We start from the raw sequence: 26672 nt of genomic DNA, 5'->3' as shown, positions 1-26672 counted from the left end.
AGTGTTGTTTTGGTGTTTTTTTTGGCGAGTGTTCTGGAGGAATCTAACCCAAAAAGCACAGAATTTGAACTCATTGATAAAAGATGTGGCGATGGCCACAGTCTTCAAAAAGGAGATGAGAAAGATCCATGGAGTCAAATCCATCACGATGCACCTCTGAAGAGAGAGGCAATAACATGGGAAGGGGATTTAACCACTATGCCCTGCTACCTTCAAGGGCAGCTGGTTGGCCACTGTGGGGAAAAACAGATGCTGGACTAGGTGGACTCTGGGTCCAATCCAGCAGAGCTCTTATTAGGTTCTCAGTCTCAGGATTTACACTTAACAGCCATTGATGGCACAAGGTGTGATGGTGGCCACTAGTTTTAGAGTGCCTTTTTGGTGTAGTGGGTAAGTGTGCGGACTCTTACCTGGGAGAACAGGGTTTGATTCCCCACTCCTCCACTCGCACCTGCTGGAATAGCCTTGGGTTAGCCATAGCTCTCGCAGAGGTTGTCCTTGAAAGGGCAGCTTCTGAGAGAGCTCTCTCAGCCCCATCCACCCTACAGGGTGTCTGTTGTGGGGGAGGAAGGTCAAGGAGATTGTGAGCACCTCTGAGACTCTGAGATATAGAGTGGAGGATGGGATATAAATCCAGTATCTTTTTCTTCTTATCTATGCTGTTCTTCCAATAAGAAGAAGACTGCAGATTTATACCCTGCCATTCTTTCTGAATCAGAGACTCAGAGCGGTTTACAGTCTCCTGTATCTTCTCCCCACACAACAGACATCCTGTGACGCGGGTGGGGCTGAGAGGGCTCTCACAGCAGTTGTCCTTTCAAGGACAACTCCTGCGAGAGCTATGGCTAACCCAGGGCCATTCCAGCAGGTGCAAGTGGAGGAGTGGGGAATCAAACCCGCTTCTCCCAGATAAGAGTCTGCACGCTTAACTACTACACCAAACGGCCTCCCTTGGTTTTATACCCCACTCTTCACTTGTAGTCCCAGGGCAGCTTACAATCAGCTTCCCTTCCTCCCCCCACAGCAGGTAGTTGGGGCTGAGAGAGCTCGTGATGGAACAGCTCCAGGAGAGCTGTGCCCGACCCAAGGTCTCCCAGCTGGCTTTAAGTGGAGGAGGAGTGGGGAATCAAACCCAGTTCTCCAGATTAGAGTCCACCGCTCTTAACCACTCCACCGAGAGGCATTCTTAAAAGCAGCTTTGCAGACCAGATGGGTCTTAGGCTGATCTAGGAGAGGTTGTCTTACATTCTGATGACTGATAGGATACATTCAGGGAAGACAGATCAATCAGCAGCTAAATGGAGCTTCCATAGTCAGAGGCAGTATACCTTTCAACACAAGCTACTGGGGGAGACAACGGGATGTGGGGAGCAATACTCCCTCTAAGCTGTGGAGTCTCGTGAGCAAAAATTCTACTTCGTGAGCCACTGGCATTAAACTTGTGAGCTACTGCATCAATTAGTTTGCTCTGGGGCCATTTTTCCCTGAGAGAAGACAGAAATGTGTAAGGAAAAGGAAAGGTCCCCTGAGCAAGCACCAGTAATTTCCGACTCTGGGGTGACGTTACTTTCACAACGTTTTCACAGCAGACTTTTTAACGGGGTGGTTTGCTGTTGCCTTCCCCAGTCATCTGGGGAGGAGAGAGCCAGTTTGGTGTAGTGGTGTAGTGAGGACTCTTATCTGGGAGAACCGGGTTTGATTCCCCACTCCTCCACATGCAGCTGCTGGAATGGCCTTGGGTCAGCCATAGCTCTGGCAGAGGTTGTCCTTGAAAGGGCAGCTGCTGTGAGAGTCCTCTCAGCCCCACCCACCTCACAGGGTGTCTGTTGTGGGGGAGGAAGATAAAGGAGATTGTGAGCCGCTCTGAGACTCTTGAGTGGAGGGCGGAATATAAATCCAGTGTCGTCTTCTTCATCATCTACGCTTTCCCCCCAGCAAGCTGGGTACTCATTTTACCGACCTTGGAAGGATAGAAGTCAACCTCAAGCTGGCTACCTGAAAACCCAGCTTCCGCCAGGGATCGAACTCAGGTCGTGAGCAGAGCTTAGGACTGCAGTACTGCAGCTTTAACACTCTGTGCCACTTGTAAACGGGAGGCTAAAAACTGTGAGCTAGCTCACTTTTAACTCAGCTTAGAGGGAACACTGGTGTGTGTGTGTGTGGGGGGGGGGTGGAAACCCACCTTTGTATTGTATGACCGGCTAACGTCTGGCTTCGTACGGCAACGCAGCTCTGTCCTTAGTGACCAAAGACCACATTTCAACCACTGTGTATTGGCATCAGATGACCACTCTCGGGAACCAAACTGGCATTCCCCGATGCATCCACCATGAGGGTGAAAAACTCAGTTTTGCTGCCATTCTCCTTGACCGACCGCTCGCTTCTTATACCGTGAGCAGTGTTCCCTCTAAGCTGAGTTGGCGTGAACTAGCTCACAGGTTTTTTTAGCCTCCGGCTCACACATTTTTGTCTTAGCTCAGGAAGGATGACCCCAGAGCACACTAATTTGTGCAGGAGCTCACAACTTGAATGCCGGCAGCTCACAAAGTCGAGAGCCAGTTTGGTGTAGTGGTTAAGTGTGCACTCTTATCTGGGAGAACCAGGTTGGATTCTCCACTCTTCCGCTTGCAGCTGCTGGAATGGCGTTGGGTCAGCCATCGCTCACGCAGAGGTTGTCCTTGAAAGGGCAGCTGCTGGGAGAGCCCTCTCAGCCCCATCCACCTCACAGGGTGTCTGTTGTGGGGGGAGAAGATATAGGAGATGGTAAGCCGCTCTGAGTCTCTGATTCAGAGAGGAGGGCGGGGTATATATCTGCAGTCATCCTCGAGAGCCAGTTTGGTGTAATGGTTAAGTATGCGGACTCTTCTATTTATTTATTTATTCAATTTATATCCTGGCCTCCCCACCAAGGCGGGCTCAGGGCGGCTTATGGCATAAAATTCAAACAATGTTTAATAAATATTAAAATACATTGAATAATTTACAATAATTAAAACAAGAAAACAATCTAACAGTTCGGTGCTATTCTCACAACCTTCCGTCGCAGTTTTTAGGTACCAGTCAGTTATATGCCAACCAGAAGAGGACCGTCTTACAGGCCTTGTGGAACTGCCCAAGGTTCTCTGGGAGAACCAGGTTTGATTCCCTACTCCTCCACTTGCAGCTGCTGGAATGGCCTTGGGTCAGTCATAGCTATTTTAGGAGTTGTCCTTGAAAGGGCAGCTGCTGTGAGAGCCCTCTCAGTCCCACCCACCTCACAGGGTGTCTGTTGTGGGGGGAGAAGATATAGGAGATTGTAAGCCGCTCTGAGTCTCTGATTCAGAGAGAAGGGCGGGGGATAAATCTGCAGTCAACCTCGAGAGCCAGTTTGGTGTAATTGTTAAGTGTGCGGACTCTTCTATATCTATCTATCTATCTATCTATCTATCTATCTATCTATCTATCTATCTATCTATCTATCTATCTATCTATCTATCTATCTATCTATCTATCTATCTATCTATCTATCTATCTATCTATCCATCCATCCATCCATTTCAATTTATATCCCGCCCTCCCCACCAAGGCGGGCTCAGGGCGGCTTACAGCATAAAATTCAAACAATAAGGTTAATAAATATTAAAATACATTGAATAATTTACAACAATTAAAACAAGAAAACAATCTAACAGTTCGGTGCTATTCTCACAACCTTCCATCGCAGTTTTTAGGTACCAGTTAGTTATATGCCAACTGGAAGAGGACCGTCTTACAGGCCTTGCGGAACTGCCCAAGGTTCTCTGGGAGAACCAGGTTTGATTCCCTACTCCTCCGCTTGCAGCTGCTGGAATGGCCTTGGGTCAGTCATAGCTATTGTAGGAGTTGTCCTTGAAAGGGCAGCTGCTGTGAGAGCCCTCTCAGTCCCACCCACCTCACAGGGTGTCTGTTGTGGAGAGAGAAGATATAGGAGATTATAAGCTGCTCTGAGTCTCTGATTCAGAGAGTAGGGCGGGGTATAAATCTGCTGTCTTCTTCTTCACTTGCAGCTGCTGGAATGGCCTTGGGTCAGCCATAGCTCTGGCAGAGGTTGTCCTTGAAAGGGCAGCTGCTGTGAGAGCTCTCTCAGTCCCACCCACCTCACAGGGTGTCTGTTGTGGGGGAAGAAGATATAGGAGATTGTAAGCCGCTCTGAGTCTCTGATTCAGAGAGAAGGGTGGGGTATAAATCTGCAGTCTTCTTCTTCTCCTTCACTTGCAGCTGCTGGAATGGGGTTGGGTCAGCCATAGCTCTGGCAGAGGTTGTCCTTGAAAGGGCAGCTGCTGCTGTGAGAGCTCTCTCAGTCCCACCCACCTCACAGGGTGCCTGTTGTGGGGAGAGAAGATATAGGAGATTGCGAGCCGCTCTGAGTCTCTGATTCAGAGAGAAGGGCGGGGGATAAATCCGCAGTCTTCTTCTTTGCTCACAAGATTCTGCAGTTTAGAGGGAACATTGACTGTGGTGCAATTTGCTTCTTTGGGCATCCCACTGGGATGGCTCTCACTTTGCTCCGGGATGAAGGGAGAAGTTGCTGAAGCGCCAGACGGGTGGGCGAGCGCGCATGGGAACAGAGAGAGAAGACGCTCAGGCCAGGGTGGTGCCCATCAGGTTGATTTAGTAGGGAGGCTTTAAAAATAACTAAGAAAGCGGGGGCTTGGCCATATGGTGCGCCTTTATCGCCTGCTCCAACTGAGCAGGCAGAGTTTGGATGGGGCCAAGGAGGACTCCAAAGGCGGTGTCCCAGGGATGGGTTGTTGTGGAGGCGGAGAGGGGGCGTGGGGGGGGGGCTATGCATGGCAGCAGGGAAGGATGCCAGCTCAGTAGGCAGCGGGCTTGTGAGAAGCTCTCGAGTCCTCCGGACCAGGTCAAAGGTCATGCGATAGCCCTGTCAACCCTTGGACTCCCCGATCAGGCCCGGAGGCGACAGCTGTATGGTAATTAGCCCTTGCGCTAAGCTGATTGACTCTGAAAGGGAAGGCTCCGGATGAGGAGAGGGGAAGGGGGGGCATGGGCAGGTGGTCGGCAGGCGGAGGCACGCTTCCCTCACTCTTCCAGCCTGGCCCGATCTGACAGCAGCCAGCGGGCGAGCCTCCTGCCGGGAGGGAAGGGATTGGGAACCGCTCCGGCTGGAAGCGCATGTGTCTTGGGAGGGGAGAGTGTTGCCCGCCCGTGGTAGGGGAGATCTTTGCTGCTCCAGAGCAGAGCCTGAGAAGAGGCTGGTTCGTTCGGAGAGCATGGTCAGACGGCAGGACGGCATCATGAAGATTCTTGGCAGACTGGAATATCTTCTGGTAAGGGGGCAATTGTCCGGGCTGCTATGTGAGGTCTTTCTTTCTTTCTTTCTTTCTTTCTTTCTTTCTTTCTTTCTTTCTTTCTTTCTTTCTTTCTTTCTTTCTTTCTTTCTTTCTTTCTTTCTTTCTTTCTTTCTTTCTTTCTTTCTTTCTTTCTTTCTTTCTTTCCTCTCTCTCTCTTTCTTTCCTCTCTCTCTCTTTCTTTCTCTCTCTCTTTCTCTCTCTCTTTCTCTCTCTCTCTCTCTCTCTCTCTCTGTTTCTCTCGCTTTCTTCTATCTAGCTGTCTGTTTATCTGTCTGTCTATCTATCATGCTGTCTATCTATCTGTCTCTGTCTATCATCTATCCATCAATCATCTATCTATCTATCTATCTATCTATCTATCTATCTATCTATCTATCTATCTATCTATCTATCTATCTATCTATCTATCTATCTATCTATCTATCTATCTATCTATCATCTATCTATCTATCTATCTATCTATCTATCTATCTATCTATCTATCTATCTATCTATCTATCATCTATCTATCTATCATCATCATCATCCCTTCCTTCCTTCCCTCCCAGTATAGAATGAATAAAGGCCATGTTCTTCTGGCATACCTTTCCCCCTTAGATCCTTTGGGCAGACAGATTTGGGGATGTAGCCTCCAACGACTTTGCGCATTTCAGTGCCTGCACAGGCCAGGCTCGTGGGGTCTCGTCCAATCTCAGAAGCTAAGCAGGGTCGGGCCTGATTTGTCCTCGGATGGGGGACCACCGAGGAGTACCATAGTCACTGCTCAAAGCCAGGCAGCAGCAATCCAACCTCTGTTTGCCTCGTCTTGAAGACCCTGCTGGGGTCTTGTGTATGACTCAGTGGCAAAAAAATAATGTTCACTTTGGACCCAGCCAGTGGATGTGGCTCATTGGCTGATCACTTTCTTTACGAGTACATTCTGCCCCGGCATCCCTAGTGGACAAGATTTCCTGCCTGTGACCAAACTGGATGTGTAGCCTTCCTGTCGTCACCTCTACCTTCCCCTCTCCTGGGGGGGGGTGTGTGTTTCCATCTGCCTTCTTGTTACTCTGTTCTGCACATTGACGGTTCCACATTAAAAAGAGGTGTCCTTATCCCATAGCTGGGAAAGATCTCCACCCGAGGTCTTGGAAAGCTTTTGCCGCCCAAGTGAGCTCGCTGGGTCCAGCGTAAGGTGGTTTCCTCGACGGTTGGACCGATTTGTGTGCATTTGGGAGGGAAATGGGAGAGATTGTGAAACCGTTCCAAAGATCGGTTTTGCATTTCGGCGGTGGCAGTTCAGGGGAGGGGGGAAGCGTTTGCAATGTGTCAAAAGGCGCAAACGTGGTGCTGAGCTCAACAGACCGTTTGGCAGAGCGTGCCGCAAGGAGAGAGATGAGCAGGGCGCTCAGAAAGGATGTGGACGGGGGAGAAATGAGGTGTGTGCGTGTGCATGGTTGATCGTTACCCAGGAAAGGGAAGAAACAAAAGCATCGTGAATTCCTGCCTGGACTAGGGGCATGAGGATAGACAGCATGCGTCCGCTGATGTGTATGGTGTGCGCAGGGATGGCTGGATTTTGTAGCTGTGTGCTGCTGCTCCATCTTGACAGGGTCTTCTCTGTGTGTAAGTTGGTGGGTGTTAATATCCGGAATAAAAATGCCTAGAAATTGGGCCTTTTACCCCAGAAACTCTGAATTCTTTTCTTCTGGGAATCGGAGACATTATTGCAGGTGCTCTACGGTGAGACCACAAAGCACTTTGCACATGCTCTTCGGCTTCCTTTGTTTCATCCGATATCTTGAGGCCAAACGGTTGCATTATAAATAGGTTTGGGGGGGCAGAATAGTGGCTTTGGAAGAATAGTAGCTGTGGTGGCAAATCAGAGAGAGCTCTGTGGATTGCTCCAGGAGAGCCCTGACATCACGCCTGCATCGTGGATTGCAGGATTCAGCATTTTGTGATGAAACCAGAACCCGGCTGCGGTTGAGCCGTAGCGCTCTGCCCATGCTCAGAGGCAATGATGATATTGGATTTATTGGATTTATATCCCGCCCTATACTCTGAATCTCAGAGACTCAAAGCGGTCACAATCTCCTTTACCTTCCTCCCCCACAACAGACACCCTGTGAGGTAGATGAAGATATTGGATTTACATCCCGCCCTCCACTCCAAAGAGTCTCAGAGCGGCTCACAATCTCCTTTACCTTCCTCCCCCACAACAGACACCCTGTGAGGTAGATGAAGATATTGGATTTATATCCCGCCCTCCACTCCGAAGAGTCTCAGAGCGGCTCACAATCTCCTTTCCCTTCCTCCCCCACAGCAGACACCCTGTGAGGTGAGTGGGGCTGGAGAGGGCTCTCACAGCAGCTGCCCTTTCAAGGACAACCTCTGCCAGAGCTGTGGCTGACCCAAGGCCATTCCAGCAGCTGCACGTGGAGGAGTGGGGAATCAAACCCGGTTCTCCCAGGTAAGAGCAAAGCAGTAGACAAGCGCACCTTTAAGACCAACTAAATTTTATTCAGAATGGAAGCTTTCGTATGCTCTAAGCCGACTTCATCAGACGAATGCTGAAGTCGGCTTAGAGCATACGAAACTTACATTCTGAATAAAACTTAGTTGGTCTTCAAGGTGCACTTGTCTACTGCTTTGTTCTATTGCTTCAGACCAACACGGCTGCCCACTTGGATCTCCCGGATAAGAGTCCGCGCACTCAACCACCACACGAAACGAGCTCTCCAGTCTTGGCCACTTGACCATACTTTTACTAATGTTGTTGTATGGTTTCTTGATTTGAGCTCACCTTTATATTTTAAAATAGTAGGGAAGAAACAGGGTTCATAACTACGAGGGCTGTGAGATGAAAACTGAGTCCCATTGAAAGTTCACTGATCCAAATCTGAGCAGAAGACAGTGGAAGGAAGGGAGGAAGGACGTTTATTCCCTTCTCTAGCAGTTTCTTTCCATGAAAATTTCTGGATGTGTAGGGCTTTTTTCATAGCGGGAACTCTTTTGCATATTAGGCCGCACATCCCTGACGTAGCCAATCCTTCAAGAGCTTACAGGGATCTTTGTACAGGGCAGGGGTGGCCAGACCTGCTCATTGTAAGAGCCGCATAGAACAAAAATCAGATGTTTGAGAGCCGCAAGATACGAACTTCAGGTGCTTGAGGGAAGGCAGGCAGGCAAATAGATGCGGAGGGAGAGGTGGGAAGAAAGCGACTTTAACTTGAAATGCCTTCTCCAAGCTGGCTTGGCTTGGAGAAGAGAGAAAAGACTTCTCCAGTCGATGGGGCTGTAGGGGGCTTCAAGAGCCGCACAATGTGTGTGAAAGAGCCACAGTTTGGCCACCCCTGGTACAGGGCCTACTGTAAGCTCCAGGAGGATTGGCTACATCAAGGGGGTGTGGCCTAATATGCAAAGGAGGTCCTGCTAGAATTCCTTACAGGGCTCTTCGTACAGGGCCTACTGTAAGCTCCAGGAGGATTGGCTACATCAAGGGTGTGTGGCCTAATATGCAAAGGAGCCCCTGCTAGAATTCCTTACAGGGCTCTTCGTACAGTGCCTACTGTAAGCTCCAGGAGGATTGGCTACATCAGGGGTGTGTGGCCTAATAGGCAAAGGAGGTCCTGCTAGAATTCCTTACAGGGCTCTTCGTACAGGGCCTACTGAGAGCTCCAGGAGGATTGGCTACATCAGGGGTGTGTGGCCTAATAGGCAAAGGAGGTCCTGCTAGAATTCCTTACAGGGCTCTTCATACAGGGCCTACTGAGAGCTCCAGGAGGATTGGCTACATCAGGGGTGTGTGACCTAATATGCAAAGGAGCCCCTGCTAGAATTCCTTACAGGGCTCTTCGTACAGTGCCTACTGTAAGCTCCAGGAGGATTGGCTACATCAGGGGTGTGTGGCCTAATAGGCAAAGGAGGTCCTGCTAGAATTCCTTACAGGGCTCTTCGTACAGGGCCTACTGTAAGCTCCAGGAGGATTGCATACATCAAAGGGGTGTGGCCTAATATGCAAAGGAATTCCTGGTACCAAAAAAAGCCCTATGTATTGCACAGGGCAATCTAGAACCGGTGATGGTGGGGGAACGGTCAGTGGGTTAAGGGGCAGTGGGATAAGGGGCGTGTCCTTTCTCACCCTGCTGCCGCTTTGCTCAAAACTGCAACTCCCCCAAGAGCCGCTTCCATTTCAACAAACGTTCTCTGCCCACAGTTGCGTTTAATGGGGATTGGCCCAAAGCTGTCAGTCTTCATTTGTGGCTTTGGATAAGCCGCTTAGCATTTCCCTTGGAAGACCTATAAGCATGCGCAAAATGCCTTTCTCTCAATGCAGAGCTGTCCCATCCAACTACAAACTGGATGGAGCCAGTGCAGTGTATTGGTTAAAAGCGCCAGGCTAGTATCTGGGAGACCTGGGTTCAAATGCCCGCTTGTGCTGTGCAGCTTGCTGGGTGACCTTGGGCCAGTCACACACTCTCAGCGTAACCTACATCACAGGGCACAGAGGTGAAAGCCTTCATAAACACATAAGACGTGCCCTGCAAAATCAGACCAATGGTTTATCTATAGAAGCAAGAAGGCAGAAGCAAAGAGCTTCAGTTTGCAGCAGCAACAACATGCCTCCACCATGGCGGACTTCTCTGAGTTCCCAGCTGCTGAATGTCACTCGTCCTTCTGAGGAGATGCTACCAAATTTCACAGGACCACGAATCTACTTACAAGAACACAAGTCCTGCTGGATGAGACCAGTGGTCCATCTCAGCCAGCATCCTGTCTCACACGGGGGCCAACCAGTTCATCTGGAGGGCCAACAACAGGGCAGAGAATCCGAGGCCTTCATAAGAACAATCAGAAGAGCCCTGCTGGGTCAAACCAGTGAAGGTCCATCTAGTTCAGCCTCCTGTCTCACACAGTGGCCAGCCAGTTCCTCTGGAGGGCCAAAAACAGGGCAGAGAAGCCGAGGCCTTTCCCTGACATTCCCTCCGAGCCCTATTATCCAGTGGTTTAGTGCTCTTGGGCATGGAGATTCCCTATAGCTGCTGTGGCTACTAGTAGCTGTTGACAAGCCATTCCTTCACAAATGCGTTTGGTCCGCTTTTAATGCCCTCGCTACATCCCCTGGTAGCAGGTCCTATCATAATTACTTGTCAAGTAAAGAAGGACTTCCTTTTGTCTATCTTTAATCTATCAGCCATTGGTTTTATTGGAGGCCCAGGAGTTGGAGCGTTTAAACAGCTCTCAGTCCTGATCAGTGTTCCCTCTAGGCTGTGAGCTAGCTCACTGTTTTTTAGCCTCCGGCTCACACAGTTTTGCCTCAGCTCAGGAAAAATGGTCCTAGAGCAAGCTAAGCGATGCAGTCGCTCACAACGTTAATGCCAGCAGCTCGCGAAGTAGAATTTTTGCTCACAAGACTCCACAGCTTAGAGGAAACACGAACGTATGAACATATGAAGCTGCCTTCTACTGAATCAGACCCTGGGTCCATCAAAGTCAGTCTTGTCTACTCAGACTGGCCGCTGCTCTCCAGGGTCTCAAGCTGAGGTTTTTCACGCCTATTTGCCTGGACCTTTTTTAGTTGGAGATGCCGGGGATTGAACCTGGGAACTGCTCTGCCACTGCGCCACCATCCCTCCCAAAAGAGAGAGTTTGATGTACCCAATGTCTATTTTTATATCAGGGCTTTAGTGAGAAATCAACATATGAACATATGAGGCTGCCTTATACTGAATCAGACCCTGGGTCCATCAAAGTCAGCCTTGTCTACTTAGACTGGCAGCGGCTCTCCAGGGTCTCAAGCTGTTTTTTCATACCTATTTGCCTGTGCCCTTTTTAGTTGGAGATGCCAGGGATTGAACCTGGGACCTTCTGCTTTGCCAAGCAGATGCTCTACCACTGAGCCACTGTCCCTTCCCTAACTTTGGTCCTGATGGATCGGAAGGCAGCCCCCGCAATGAGATTTCACAACAGACAGGGGAGAGCAGCATTTCCGGGGGTCCAGAACAAGTATTTGGCCCTTTGCGGAAGTGGAATAAATTGTGCAAAGAGTGGAGACGTGTGCAAATGAGATTTTCTGAATGGCTTCTACTGGGGGCGGGGGCAGGGGGGGGGGGAGGTTGTCAGCTTGCAAGACCTGAGCAAGGCTGTTAACGAGAGGATGTTTTGAAGGTCGTTAATTCACAGGGCTGTCCTAAGTCTGAAGTGACTTGACGTACTTAACACCCACTCATACGGGTGGAGAGCGGAGGCAGGGTCTGTTCTTAGCTGGAGCTGGGTCGGGGAATGAGGAGGGGGGACTGGGCTGTGTGGTCGCCTCCCCCTTGCCTTGTCTTTGGTTTATTTGTTTTGAATATTAATTTGCCCACTTTTCTCCCAAGCATCTCAGAGCCCAAGTAGGGTTACCAACTCTGACTGGGGAAATTCCTGGAGATTTGGGGGCAGCAATTGGAGAGGGGGTGAAGCTCAGGCATCTCAAAACGGCCTGCTTAGTCTTGGACTCAGTGGAAATGTTTTTCCTGTACTTGAATCGGATGTATTTCCTCGTTCTGGTACCTGATGAAGCAACAGCGAAACGGCGGACTTCAGCTAGCGGTCCCGTTTTATTTTAATTTCTTTATTCACTTTATACTCCACCCTCCCCACCGATGCAGGCTCAGGGTGGCTCAGTTTCGTTGTAACAACTGGGAAACCACGTTTTGCAGAGTGGGGTGGATACCAATAGACCACTGAGAATGGAGATAATCACTACAAAAGTTTGCAGGTCTTAAATTCGGATCCACATTCACCTTTTGTATTGGAGTTGGCCAGGTTTTTTTTTTTTTTGGTAGAAAAAGCTCAGCAGGGGCTCATTTGCATACTAGGCCACACCCCATTATGTCACCATTGTTTTGTGCAGGGCTTTTTTGTAGAAAAAGCCCAGCAGTGACTCATTTGCTTATTAGGCCACACACCCCGACACCAAGCCAGCCGGAACTACGTTCCTGCTCAAAAAAGCCCTGGGAGTTGGCTACACCCAAGAAATCCTTTGGGGTGCCTCTTGTCAAGTCAACTCTTTATTGCACTTCAGTGATTGGGTTGCAGCCCTTTTAGCTTTTTGTTTCAAGACCCCAGGTGGGAGAGCGAGGGATCCCCTGGTTTGGTGGGCTCCTGTTTGCCACCAGCTGGCTTGCCACCGGCCCGCCCCCAACAGCCACAACCCTTTGTGATGTCCCCAACATCATGCAGAAGTGACATCACCTTGCCAGGAACAATTCGCAATGATCCTATGGTTTTTAGTCAATCCTCTATGGTTTGAGCCTAATTTTACCATAGAGATTGCCCAAAACTCAGAACTAGGGTTGCCAAGTCCAATTCAAGAAATATCTGGGGACTTTGGGGGTGGAGCCAGGAGACTTTGGGGGTGGAGCCAGGAGACTTTGGGGGTGGAGCCAAGATCAAGGCTGTGACAAACATCATTGAACTCCAAAGGGAGTTCTGGCCATCACATTTAAAGGGACGGCACACCTTTTCAATTCCTTCCTTCCATAGGAAATAATGAAGGATAGGGGCACCTTCTTTTGGGGCACATAGAATTGGACCCCCTGGTCCAATCTTTTTGAAACTTGGGTGGTATTTTGAGGAGAGGCACTAGATGCTATACTGAAAATTTGGTTCCTCTACTCCAAAAAACAGCCCCCCCCAGAGCCCCATATACCCGCGGATCAATTCTCCGTGATTTTCTATGGGAATAAATCTCCATAGGGAATAACAGAGTTCCCAGCAGACATTTCCCGCCCCTCCCCCCGCTTTCTGATGACGCTGAAGCGGGGGAAGGGTCTCCAAACCGGGGGACCCCCTGCCCCCACCTGGGGATTGGCAACCCTACCGAGAACGTAACCGTGCGACATCCCTAGCATGATGATGTCGCTTCCACATGACATCATCACATCAGGGACATTGAGCACAGTGATGTCATCCCACCCACCCACTCTTTGAAAGCTCCCTCCCACCAGCAAGAAGTTAAGACTTGGCCAGCCTTATGCACTGCGTTGCCCCAGGTAATGATGTCACTTCTGGTTTTGCCAGTTTGGTGTAGTGGTGAAGTGTGTGGACTCTTATCTGGGAGAACCGGGTTTGATTCCCCACTCCTCCACTTGCACCTGCTAGCATGGCCTTGGGTCAGCCATAGCTCTGGCAGAGGTTGTCCTTGGAAGGGCAGCTGCTGTGAGAGCCCTCTCCAGCCCCACCCACCTCACAGGGTGTCTGTTGTGGGGGAGGAAGGGAAAGGAGATTGTGAGCCGCTCTGAGACTCTTCGGAGTGGAGGGTGGGATATAAAGCCAATATCTTCATCTACCTCACAGGGTGTCTGTTGTGGGGGAGGAAGGGAAAGGAGATTGTGAGCCGCTCTGAGACTCTTCGGAGTGGAGGGTGGGATATAAAGCCAATATCTTCATCTACCTCACAGGGTGTCTGTTGTGGGGGAGGAAGGGAAAGGAGATTGTGAGCCGCTCTGAGACTCTTCGGAGTGGAGGGCGGGATATCAATCCAATATCTTCTTCTTCTTGCACCAGACGTGATGTCACACACTGGCAAGACACTGGTTTACTCCCTCATCCCCCCCCCCCTGCTAACATGTAAAACACCAGCAGGGAATGGGAGTAATTGGGGCCAAGGATTGCCCCCCCTTTTAATTGATCAGTTATGATTCCAGGAAACCTCCAGACCCCACCTGGAGGTGAGTAACCGTATCCCCAGGTGGGTGGAAGGAGCAGAGGTTCTCAGTTGGGTCCAGTGATGATGGGTGTGACCCCCCCCCTTCTTCAGATTTCCCCCCTCAATGCCCATCCTGGTCCTTGACTTGACGGAAGGGGAGGGGAGTTGCATGAAGAGGAGGAAGTGGAATCCACACCAAACAGCACCTGTTCCAGTGCAGCCATTAACCACAGACATCCTCCAGGCGAACGTGGGATTCCAGTGCTGTGGAACTCAGCCTAAACTCTGTGGAACAATAACAAGAAGTGCTGGGGGAACCCATTCCTCTGCAGCTTGTTGGACAGTCCTGGAGGAAGCTTTGCCGCAACCAGTGTTCCCTCTAAGCTGAGTTTTTTTTGCCTCCGAGCTCAAACGTTTTTGTCTTAGCGCAGGCAAAATGGCCCCAGAGCAAACTGATCTATGCAGCAGCTCACAACTTTAATGCCAGTAGCTCAGGAAGTAGAATTTTTGCTCACAAGACTCCACAGCTCAGAGGGAATATTGGCCACCACTCTGCCTTTTGGCTGTGGAAGAGACAGCTAGAAGGGACGCAACGGGATTCAGATACGGTGTCAGGTTCCTGTGGTGGTCCTAGGAAAAAGAGATTGCCCTTCTCTGCCCAGTCTCTGTCCTTACACTTCATGCAAGAAGTCCCTTATCGAATGCAATCTGTGTCTTTCGTTGCACGTGCGGACGGCTCTGCATTCGTGGCTGACCTGCCACATCGCATGTTGAGAACAGGACGGACAAAGGAAAAAAACTTAAGGGACTGGTCCGTCGAGGAGTCTCTTAACACAAAGAGACCCCAAAGAGACCCCCAAATCATGTTTTTCCCCAGACCGCTTAGCTTGCGCATTTTGAAGACATAAAGAGAATCAACTGCTCTATGGGGTTTCTGACTCCCCCACTCTAGTTTGATCAAATGACACAAGTTATTCATGAATACAATGGGGGGGATAAAATAATGCCTATCCACAGTATTTAGGGTCCTAATTACCCCAAGTTGGGGGAAACTCCCCTTTAAGAATTCGGCTGATGCAGCAGTTAAGAAGATGTTAGCCGCCACGTACTGTTTTATTCATTTTAAGCAATGTGGCTAAGCACAAGTGGTGCAGAATGGTAAGCTGCAGTACTGCAATCCAAAGCTCTGCTCACGACCTGAGTTTGATCCCAGTGGAAGCTGGGTTCAGGTAGCTGGCTCAAGGTTGACTCAGCCTTCCATCCTTCTGAGGTCAGTCAAATGAGTACCCAGCTTGCTGGGGGGGGGGGGAAGTGTAGATGATTGGGGAAGGCAATGGCAAACCACCCCGTAAAAAGTTTGTCATGAAAATGTCGTGATGCGAAATCACCCTAGAGTCAGAAATGATTGGTGCTTGCACAGGGGGCTACCTTTACCTTAAGCACAAGAGGATCTCTGAGACCCCTGAGATATTAACTACAGACCCCAGATACCATCCTATATAATGCACACCTGTATTGTATGCTACAGTTCTTAACACAGATTAATACCGAAGTGTTGGGGAGGGACGGTGGCTCAGTGGTAGAGCATCTGCTTGGGAAGCAGAAGGTCCCAGGTTCAATCCCCGGCATCTCCAAAAAAGGGTCCAGGCAAATAGGTGTGAAAAACCTCAGCTTGAGACCCTGGAGAGCCGCTGCCAGTCTGAGAAGACAATACTGACTTTGATGGACCAAGGGTCTGATTCAGTAGAAGGCAGCTTCATATGTTCATATGCGTGAGAGCAGGTGTAAAATAGTGGTTAAGAGCAATGTTCCCTCTAAGCTGAGTAAGTGTGACCTAGCACACAGTTTTTTAGCTTCTATCACACACATTTTTGTCATAGCTCAGGTAAAATGGCCCCAGAACACACTAATTATGCAGTACCTCACAACTTTAAAGCCAGTAGCTCACAAATCAGAATTTTTGCTCAAAAGCAGGACTTTTTTGTTGGAAAAAGTCAAGCAGGAACTCATTTGCATATTATGCCACACCCACGGCATCATCATTGTTTCACAAGGCTTTTTTTGCAGAAAAAGCCCAACAGGAACTCGTTTGCATAATAGGCCATACCCCCTGACACCAAGCCAGCCGGAACTGTGTTCCTGTGTGTTCCTGCTCAAAAAATGTCCTGTTCACAAGACTCCACACCTTAGAGGGAGTATTGGTTAAGAGTGTCAGAGTAGTATCTGAGTGACCCAGGCTCGAATCCCCACTCTGCCATGGAAGTTTGCTGGGTGACCTTGGCCCAGTCACACTCTCTTCACCTTGCCTACCTCACAGGGTTGTTGTGAGGATAAAACGGAGGACAGGAGAATGACGTAAGCCTTTTTGGATCCCCACTGGAAAGAAAGATGAGGTATAAGTGCCTGCTTTCACTGCCATGACTTTGGGGAGGGGTCTGTTTGACCCTGTTGCTGCATTCGCAAAGTGTTTCCCCCTTCCAAGATTTAAAAAAAAGGTAAAGGAAAGGTCCCCTGTGCAAGCACCAGTCGTTTTTGACTCTAGAGTGACGTTGCTTTCACAACGTTTTCACGGCAGACTTTTTACTGGGTGGTTTGCCATTGCCTTCCCCAGTCATCTACGCTTCCCCCCCAGCAAGCTGGACACTCATTCTACCGACCTCGTGAGTCAACCCGGAGCCGGTTACCTGAACCAGCTTTCGCCGGGATCGAACTCAGGTCGTGAGCAGAGTGCTCCGACTGCAGTACTGCAGCTTTACCACTCTGTGCACGGGGCTTCTCTTCCAAGATTTATATATATATATAAATCTCGGTGGCAGCACCAGAACTCTGGAACACCCTCCCAGAAGCTATAAGGGCCCTGCGGGATTTGTCGGCGTTCCGCAGGGCCTGTAAGACCGAACTGTTTAGACAGGCTTTTCTGGTTGACTGAAAATGGGCTGCCACCGGACATCCTACAGAAGCTGGTGGTCATAGTCAGAACCCAATACCGCCAGACTGGATTGAGATAGCGTAATAGTTTTAAACTGATAAATGTATTATGGTTTTATATGTTTTATGGAATTGATTGTTTTTATGATACTGTAAGCCGCCCTGAGTCCGCTTGCGGAGAGGGCGGGATATAAATGTAAAGTGATAAATAAATAAATATAAATATATATATATATATATATATATAGTTTAATTCCCCTTTGTAGGCTTCTGCCTATGTTGTCTCGCCTCCCCCTTTCCGTTCTTTTCCATCATTTGCCGGTTTGAAAATATCGGTATTTGGGGAGGTGGGACGGAGGATCATTTCCATCCCAACGGAGGGAGGGCCGCTGCCTCTCCTGGAATGCCCTTCCCTCTTTGTGCTTCCTTTGACGGCATTGAAAGGGTTCCCCGGGTAACCATTGTCTGATCTAATTTCTTCTTTTTTAAAAGAAAAGCTCTCAGTGCCAGCTCAGGCATCCTTGGGCCTATAAACTCGAAAGCTGCGGAGGGATTGGAAGGAGAGACGTAAAGAGCCCCCGAGGGGTGTGATTTATTGAAACGACATGAAAGCGAGGCGAACAGATGACAGGGGGCGTTTGGCAGGAGATCTGAGTTTGCCTTCGAAAAGGGTGGCGGGGCTTAGCGAAGCCTCCACGCCTGGGCTCTGAAGCATTACCGCTTCGACTGGTTCGCCTCCCTGAAGATTTCGGTCCCCGAACCGCCGCCTTCTGCTCGATTCAAAGCACCTCTGCTAAGCTTGGCTTTCTTTTCCCTTAAGGCAGTCGCTGCTCATGTCTCCCTTCTCCGTATGCCCCACGGTTGGCTCCTTATCAGACGCTGGCGGGAGATCAAGCGACTAGCCCTCTCCTCTCAATCTGTCCTCTCAATCTGTACCCAGAAGGGAATGATGATCCTTGGAACAACATCTCCTGGGGATCCCCAGCCCCAAAGGTATCTGTTTAGCCTCAACCAGGGCCAGAGCTTTTTTTGGCCCTGGAGCCAGCCTGGTGGGACTCTCTTTCTAGTGAGATCAGAGCCCTGTGGGACATTACAGCGCCGCAGGGTCTGCAAAATGGAGGTGTCCCACCAGGTCTTCGGTTGAGGCGACGGGTGTCCAATTTGCATTGGCCTTTTCTGCTCCATCTTGCCTCAGTTAACTGTGCTACCGATGGTGGTAGGGTTGCCAGGTTCGACTTTTTTTGCAGGTTCGACTCAGGAAATATCTGGGGACTTTGGGAGTGGATCCAGGAGCAAGATTGTGACAAGCACTATCAAACTCTGAAGGGAATTCTGGCCATTACATTTAAAAGGACCGTGCTCCCTTTAAAGGGACAGTGCTCCCTTTAAATGCCTTCCCTTTATTGGAAATAATAGAGAATGGGGCCACCTTCTTTTGGGACTCATAGAATTGGACTCCCTGGTCCAATCTTTTTGAAATTTGGAGAGTATTTTTGGAGACAGGAATTGGATGCTATGCTGCAAATTTGGTGCCTCTACCTAAAAAAAAAGAGAGAGAGAGAGAGAGAGAGAGAGAAAGCCCCGTGGCACAGAGTGGTAAAGCAGCAGTACTGCAGTTCTAAGCACTGCTCACGACCTGAGTTCGATCCCAGCGGAAGCTGGGTTCAGGTAGCTGGCTGAGGTTGACTCAGCCTTCCATCTTTCCGAGGTTGGTAAAATGAGTACCCAGCTTGCTGGGAGGAAAGCGTAGATGACTGGGAAAGGCAATGGCAAACCACCCTGTAAAAAGTCTGCCGTGAAAACGCTGTGAAAGTGACGTCACCCCAGAGTCGGAAACGACCGGCGCTTGCACAGGGGGACGACCTTTACCTTGAAAAAACAGCTTCCCAAGACTAGAGCCCCAGATACCCATGGATCAATTCTCCTAGGGTATAATGGAGTGCCCAGGGAAGATATCTCTTCCTCTCCCCACACTTTCTGATAACCCTGAAGCAGGGGGGAGGGCCTCCCAACTGGGAGCCTTGAGCCTTTTGGAGTTTGGTGCCATTTTGAAATCTTACTGGAGACTTGCTGTCCCATCTGTCCATTGGGAATTCTACGTGCAATCTTTGGACGCACTGAAAAAGAATCTTGCGGGTTTTGCAGCTTTTTGCAACTTATCGATGCATCAGAAACACTTTGATATTTTTTCTGAGCTTCTGCCTTTGGTTGAGACATGTGGTTGGAACACCCTCGGCTAGAAGAGGATTCGAAACAAGAATAATCAAGCCGACCTCCTGTTCCTTGGGACTCCTTTGATGCAACTGTGAAGCTTTTGGGGAATTGTTATTGCTATTTAGTCTTCGATTGGACATACTTGCATGGTTTTGTTTCAACACATCCTTAGTTATCGGGGTCACTATAACTTCGGTTGTGCTGTCTTTATCCTACAAGTGACCTCTCTCCCTTTACTCACCTGGGGATTGGCAACCCTGGTTGGTGCCCGACCAGGCCGGCCTCCGATGCCAGCCCCGGGCACCAGTGACGAAGAAGATGGTGACAGGGGCGGCTCGTATCCTGTATTCTTTTAATTGGAGGCGCTCTTGGCAAGATGGCTGGCTCCAACTGAGCGTCAGGCCAGCCTTCCAAAGAAATTACTCATCCCCGTCCCATGACATCTTCTGACTCGTCTTCTTATGACACCTTCCTGGCGGGGCCCAGCATCTCGCTCCGCATGGATATAACTCATCCTAATGAGAGTGAAGTGCACGTTGCCTAGCAACCGCCAGGCTTCACTGGGGCCTTCCTGCGCCAGAGTGGTTGGGGCACTTAAGCTAATGGGTGCTGCCTCCAAATTCACCACCGCTGAAGCACTTGTTTTTTTTTTTTAATTGAACAGCAGGGTAGGGTAATAATGCACTCCGGCAGAGGGGATCCAGTTGCAAACAAAATCAGTCACGGAAGAATAATTGGCATGACAAAAGGCCAGTGGCAGTAGACTCTGTCGAATCCAACTGCAGGAGGGAGCGTGCCTGTTTTTAAATGTTGCCCCGTGCTTAAGACAATCCCTCCCTGTTAGTAAACGGTTAGTGCTTCAGGGAGAAAGGATCCAGCCCAGCCCTTGCTGTGCTACTGTTCTGCTTGCAAAGGGATTTTTTGTTGTTCTTAAAATGTTGACTTCTTTGCCTCCAGTCTTGTAGCCAGTGTTCCCTCTAAGCTGCGTTAGTGCGAGCTAGCTCACAGATTTTTTTTGCCTTCAGATCACACATTTTTGTCTTAGCTCAGGAAGGACGACCCCAGAGCACACTAATTTATGAAGCAGCTCACAACTTCAATGCCAGTAGCTCAGGAAGTAGAATTTTTGCTCAAAAGACTCTGCAGCTTAGAGGGAACATTGCCCATGGCACAGTTTCTTCCTCCCAGTTTTTTATTTATTTCAATTTTTTTCATGAAAAAATTTCATAGATCATAAGCTAGAAACAAGAAGTACAACACAGTTTAAAATAGAGGTGTAGAGTACAATAACATCATATATGTTTGGGTGATTCAGAAATACATCCTTTGTCTATCTAATTAGTTGCGTGGGAGAATGTCAGATTCTGTTAAGTGTTCATAGATCCAAGTAGTCAGCCGTGTTGGTCTGAAGTAGTAGAACAAAATAGGAGTCAAGTTGCACCTTTAAGACCAACTTAGTTTTTCGTGTACCCCCTAAGCACGCTTCATCAGACGAGGAATCCGGTACAGTGAGCAAAGCCACACATAGCTGGTAGTCAGTGGTTCAGAATGCAAACTGGTACAAATTTAAGAACCAATGACAGTATAGTAAAATTATCTGGTAGGGAGTGGTTTAGAATGCAAAATGGTAAAAAAAAAAAATTAAGATTCAATGACAGAATAGTAAAATTAACAAATGAGCAAACCTTTGATCTGAGTAGCATGAGCTCAGATGAAAGGTTTGCTCAATTAGTTAATTTTACTATTCTGTCATTGAATCTTACAATTTTTTTTTACCATTTTGCATTCTAAACCACTCCTTGCCAGATAATTTTACTATACTGTCATTGGTTCTTAAATTTGTACCAGTTTGCATTCTGAGCCACTGACTACCAGCTATGTGTGGCTTTGCTCACTGTACCGGATTCCTCGTCTGATGAAGTGTGCTTAGAGAGTCCGTTCTGAATAATACTAAGTTGGTCTTAAAGGTGCAACTTGACTCCTATTTTGTTCTGTTAAGTGCTCAATAACAGGAACCCAGATGGGCATAAATTTCTCTTCATTAGATTCTGCGCGTGGTGTTACAGTATTAGCTGAGATTTTATTTATAATAAAATATTCCCAAAGTTGGTTTTGCCATGCCATAATAGTTGGTAAAGAACTATCAGTCTACTTTGCAGCTATAGTAATACATTCTGCTGAGAATAAAATATGAATTGTTTCATTTCTATATTTGTTATTTTGTGGGTATGACCACTTACCTAAAAGCAAAATTTCTGGGAATAAAGGTGGCGGTAACAAGGTAATGGTGTGTGTGTGTGTGTGTGTATGTATATATATATATATATATATATATATATATATATATATACACACACACACACACACACCATTACCTTGTTACCCTTAGAACTGCATTGTTTTCTAAGCTGAGTTAGTGTGAGCTAGCTCAAAGTTGTTTAGCCTCTGGCTCACACATTTTTGTCTTCGCTCAGAAAAAATGGCCCCAGAGCAAACTAATTGATGCAGTAGCTCACAAATTTAATGCCAGTAGCTCATAAAGTAGAATTTTTGCTTTCAAGACTCCACAGCTTAGAGGGAGTATTGCTTATAACTGGGTTCTTTGTCTTTCTTCATAGAATGCATAACTGGGGGGTGGGGTGGGGTGTTGCAGCATGGTTAATTCTGCCACCTTGTTCAATCGCCTGTGTAATCAAAACCTTCTGCTAGTTTAAAAATCAGTCGCTCTCCCCAGAGAAATATCGTTCTGTGGGGTTAGGCTAGAAAGCTATCTCAGCTCCTCCTGAAATTACAACTCCCAGGATCCTTTGGGCAAAGCCATTGCAGTTAAACTACTGTGTAACAATATATGTTTATAATGGAGGCATGCCCTTTCGCCGTTGTTTTTTCGATCCGTGCTCTGAGGCCAAGTGCAGACTTAGATATGTTATACCAGGGGTGGCCAAACTTGCTTAATGTAAGAGCCACATAGAATACACATCAGATGTTTGAGACAAGAAGGGAAGGAGGGAGGGAGGGAAGAAACCAAATAGATGGGAGAAGGATGAGAGGTGGAGAGGTGGAAAGAAAGCAACTTTAACTTTAAATGCATTCTCCAAGCTACCAACTGACTTGGCTTGGAGAAGGAATTTAAAGAGAGAAATGCCTTCTCCAAGCTGGCCAACAGGATCATGGGGGCTTTGAGAGCCACACGATATGTGTGAAAGAGCCACATGCGCCTCCCGAGCCACAGTTTGGCCACCCCTGTGTTATACAAAGAACCCTGCTGGATCAGAGCAAATATCCCTCTAGTCCAAAATCCCACTTCTCACAATGGCCAAGAAAAAGCCCACAATGAAGAAAGGCCTGTTCTCGTATCGCTGCCTCCCCACACAAGCATAACTCTTCAGACTTCGAAGGAGCTTCCATTAAGGCGTTGGCGGACCTTTATTCCGTGTTATTTGTCTCCTCCTCTGAAGACAATTAAACTAATCCCATCTTGTGGCAGCGAGTTCCACAAGAGCATTACGAGTTGTAAGAAGAATTTGTTGCTAGGAAATTACATGGTGCCCAGTTTGTTCTGGAGATATATATATAAAAATGCTTATTTTTGTAACATCTTGCAACTGCTGCCAATCCTGAGGGCGTTTTTTGCTTTCCTTTGAACCTTCAGGATTTCTCCTATGATGATTCCAAAGTGGAATTCAACGTTGACGCCCCCAACGGGGTGGTGATGGAAGGCTACCTCTTCAAGAGAGCAAGCAACGCTTTCAAGACTTGGAACAGGTAACGGACTCATGCATCCCAGGGAGTTTCCCTTTTGTCTGCAAAGTTATTTGGTGCAACTGAGCAAAATAGGGTTGCCAGGAGGTGGGGGGGGGGGTGGGGTTGAAGGGGTAAGGTGGTCAGATCTAGATTGGGGAAGTCCTGGAGATTTGGGGGTGGCACCTGGGGAGGACAGGGAGGGACCTCAGTGGGGTGCAAGGCCCTAGAGCAGGGGTGTCAAACTCATTTGTTATGAGGGCCGGATCTGACATAAATGTAACCTTGTTGGGCCATACAATGTAAAGGCAGGCAGCAGAGATATAAACTTTATGAAGGACACAAACACAAAGATTAATGCTTAAAACGTTAGCACTCATTAGTCTTCAGGAGCCTGATAGGAGCCCTCTGGGGGCTGGAGAGCCAGTTTGGTGTAGTGGTTAAGTGTGCAGACTCTTATCTGGGAGAACCAGGTTTGATTCCCCACTCCTCCACTTGCAGCTGCTAGCATGGTCTTGGGTCAGCCATAGCTCTGGCAGAGGTTGTCCTTGAAAGGGAAGCTGCTGTGAGAGCCCTCTCCAGTCCCACCCACCTCACAGGGTGTCCGTTGTGGGGGAGGAAGGTAAAGGAGATTGTGAGCCGCTCTGAGACTCTTCGGAGTGGAGGGCGGGATATAAATCCAATATCTTCTTCAATATCTAAAGGTGCTTTCTTTGTATCTCTCCCATGGGATCCGGGAAACTGGGCAAAGGAAGCCCTGGCTCTTTCCTTCTTTCCCCCGGTAGGGGGGGGAGGAGCCTCAGCCAACAGAAGGAAGAGAGGCTTGACTCAGTAGCTCTGCTGTGCAATTGAAAGAGCCTGGCAAAGCAAGCTATCTCTCCCCCCCACCACCTTCGTCCCCAAGGAAGGAGCCTCAGCCAATGGAGAAAGTAGCAGCTTTGGTCTGTAGCTCTTGTGCGATTGAGCAAGCCTGACAAATAATGATGCAGAAGGAAGCAAGATATAGGGAGAAGGAAGCCGATGACAACCAGTTACTCGGGAGCCTGATAGGAGCCCTCTGGGGACCTGATTCAGCTTTCGGGCCAAATGTTTGACACCCTTGGTTTATTAGATGTCTCATCCTATGGATTGCATTGATGTACACTATGTAATCCACCTTGAGTCTCTGAAAAAGTGGGGAATAAACAAAGAAGCAAATCCACACAGTAGAAAGCTATCTATGGCTATTGGCCGTGATAATGATGATGATGATGGATTTATATCCCGTCCTCCACTCCGAGTCTCAGAGCAGCTCACAGTCTCCTTTATCTCCCTCCCTCACAACAGACACCCTGTGAGGTGGGTGGGGCTGAGAGAGCTCTCCCAGAAACTGCCCTTTCAAGGACAACACCTACGAGAGCTCTGGCTGACCCAAGACTATTCCAGCAGCTGCAAGTGGAGGAGTGGGGAATCAAACCCGGTTCTCCCAGATAATAGTCCGTGCACTTAACCACTACACCAAAATGGAACCTCTGATTGCCGGTTGATAGTGGGGGGCAGGTACAAATAGAGGGAGACTTTGGCCACTGCTTATTGGCCTTACGGGACCATGTAGTTGCCCAGTGTGGGAAGCAGGGTGTCGGTTGAGACAGATTATTGAAATGATCCTTCAGGACAGGGAGGTATTTGTGAGTTCCCTGCTTTGTGCAGCGGGTCGAAGACCCTGGAGATCCCTTCCAACTCTTATGATCCTATTGATTCTTAGATCTGTACAATTCCAAATGGAAAACCTGGCGGTGCTGAGTCCATCCTTTCAACAGATTCTGTTTGAAAGCCCATTTCGAAAACGTGCTGTTCAACGTGGACTAGAAACTTGCCCCGCTCTTTTGAGTAGCCCCATTTCCCCCTTGAACTGCCTGTAGCTCTGCTTGTATTTTGAAGGTGGCAAAACGCCTTCCTGCCTGCCCCCTTTGGGGATTATCCATTTTCACTTCTATTCATTTGCGTTTCTTTCTCTCTCCCCCACACCTTTCCTCTTCCCTCCCCAGGAGGTGGTTCTCCATTCAGAACAGCCAGCTGGTGTACCAGAAGAAGCTAAAGGTCAGCCAGGACGCCTGGGACGACATTAGCAGATTAGATGTCTTGTCTGACGCCTTGCCTTTCATGGGATTGGGGACCGTTCCGTGCGGCATGGAAGGGAGACAAAACAGACCAGTCGGCGGGGTTCCGATCCCGTGCTTGGTCTCACTGTGCAGGAAAGAAACACCTTGCTTTGTCCCATTTGGGTGCTCACAGCCAGCTTCAGTCTGTTGAACGTCCCGTGACAATATTGCATCTTAGGCCACACACCCCTGATGTAGCCAATCCTCTTGGGGCTTACAGTAGGCCCTGTAAGAAGAGTCCTGGAAGCTCTTGGAGGACTGAGTGTGTGGCCTAATATGCAAAGGAGTTCCTGCTACAAAAAAAGCCCTGCTTTTAGCCCTTTCAGTGGCCAAAAGTCTCAAAGGCAAAAGTCTCCCTCCATCATAGTTTCCCACCCCCCACCCTAAACTTCAGTTAAGCTTATAGCTATGCCTCTCTACCATTGAAGCTATTTCGGAGATGGTGGACTTCGTTGCATTCTTTTTAGCAGGGCTTTTTTATAGCAAAAACTCCTTTACATCTTAGGCCACACACCCCTGATGTAGCCAATCCTCCTGGGGCTTACAGTAGGCCCTGTACGAAGAGCCCTGTAAGCTCTTGGAGGATTGGCTACATCAGGGGTGTGTGGCCTAATATGCAAAGATCCTGCTACAAAAAAAGCTCTGCTTTTTAGCCCTTTCAGTGCCCAAAAGTCTCAAAGGGTTAAGGATGAATTACCGCAGCTATGCGCCTCTACCATTGAAGCTTAATTTGGAGATGGTGGACTTCCTTGCATTCTCTTTGGCCCTTTCAGTGCCCAAAGGTCTTATAGACATGATGAATTGCTGCAGCTATTCCCCTCTACCATTGAAGCTACTTTGGAGATGGTGGACTTCCTTGCATTCCCTTTAGCCCTTTCAGCACCCAAAGGTCTCATAGGCATGACGAATTACCACAGCTATGCCCCTCTACCATTGAAGCTACTTTGGAGATGGTGGACTTCCTTGCATTCTTTTTAGCCCACTCAGCGACCAAAGGTCTCATCAATGATTAATCATTGCAGCGTTGTACGGGCCACCGGGCCAATCACCAGGGTGCCCGGAGAAGACGCACCAAGACCACAGTTCTCTTGCGCTCTCCTCACTCCGCCACCTCCACGCGCTGCTTCTACCTCTGGGGAACTGGGAAGCCAGCTCAGTTTCTCCCATCTGGGTTTGGTCACAGCCAGGTGTGCTGCTCAGGGGGTACCCAGACAGCGCCTATCTCCTGACCCCAACTTTTCCAGTACCTTTAACTGGTATGCAGATGTCTGCAAGCAGTATGGAAGGAACAGTGATAATCTGATTCTCGGGGAGTGGGGTTGACCCAGTCTTGGTGGTGGCTGGGGAATGGTATAATGAAAACGGGGGAATGATATAATGAAAACGGGGGAATGATATAATGAAAACGGGGGGATTTTTGTTGAAATGATGGGGGATGGGCTTAGGGTTGGGGTTAGGGATTAGACCAGGAGTCCACACCTTTTTTGCACCTGGGGACAGCTTTCAAATTCTGACACAGTGTGATGCTTGTAAAGTCGAGTCCAATAGCACTTTTAACCAGGGCTTTTTTTGTAGGAAAAAGTCCAGCAGGAACTCATTTGCATATCAGGCCACACCCCCTGACACCAAGCCAGCCGGAACTGG

At 48.7% G+C, this 26672-nt stretch overlaps 1 protein-coding gene across 3 annotated transcripts in view; it reads left to right on the top strand.

Annotated features, from left to right (window-relative positions):
- ACAP3 (ArfGAP with coiled-coil, ankyrin repeat and PH domains 3) overlaps positions 1 to 26672 on the top strand; it is a 241085-nt gene that overhangs the window by 165353 nt on the left and 49060 nt on the right. For all 3 annotated transcript variants that reach the window (XM_060259262.1, XM_060259261.1, XM_060259263.1), the window contains exons 10-11: positions 22793 to 22911; positions 24915 to 24966. In XM_060259262.1, the coding sequence (XP_060115245.1) occupies positions 22793 to 22911; positions 24915 to 24966 (171 nt within the window). The remainder of the gene's footprint in view (positions 1 to 22792; positions 22912 to 24914; positions 24967 to 26672) is intronic.

Source organism: Heteronotia binoei, chromosome 18 (genome assembly GCF_032191835.1).
Source record: "Heteronotia binoei isolate CCM8104 ecotype False Entrance Well chromosome 18, APGP_CSIRO_Hbin_v1, whole genome shotgun sequence".
Taxonomy (NCBI): domain Eukaryota; kingdom Metazoa; phylum Chordata; class Lepidosauria; order Squamata; family Gekkonidae; genus Heteronotia; species Heteronotia binoei.
Note: the sequence above shows the minus strand (reverse complement) of the source record. Positions and strands in the feature narration are given on the sequence as shown.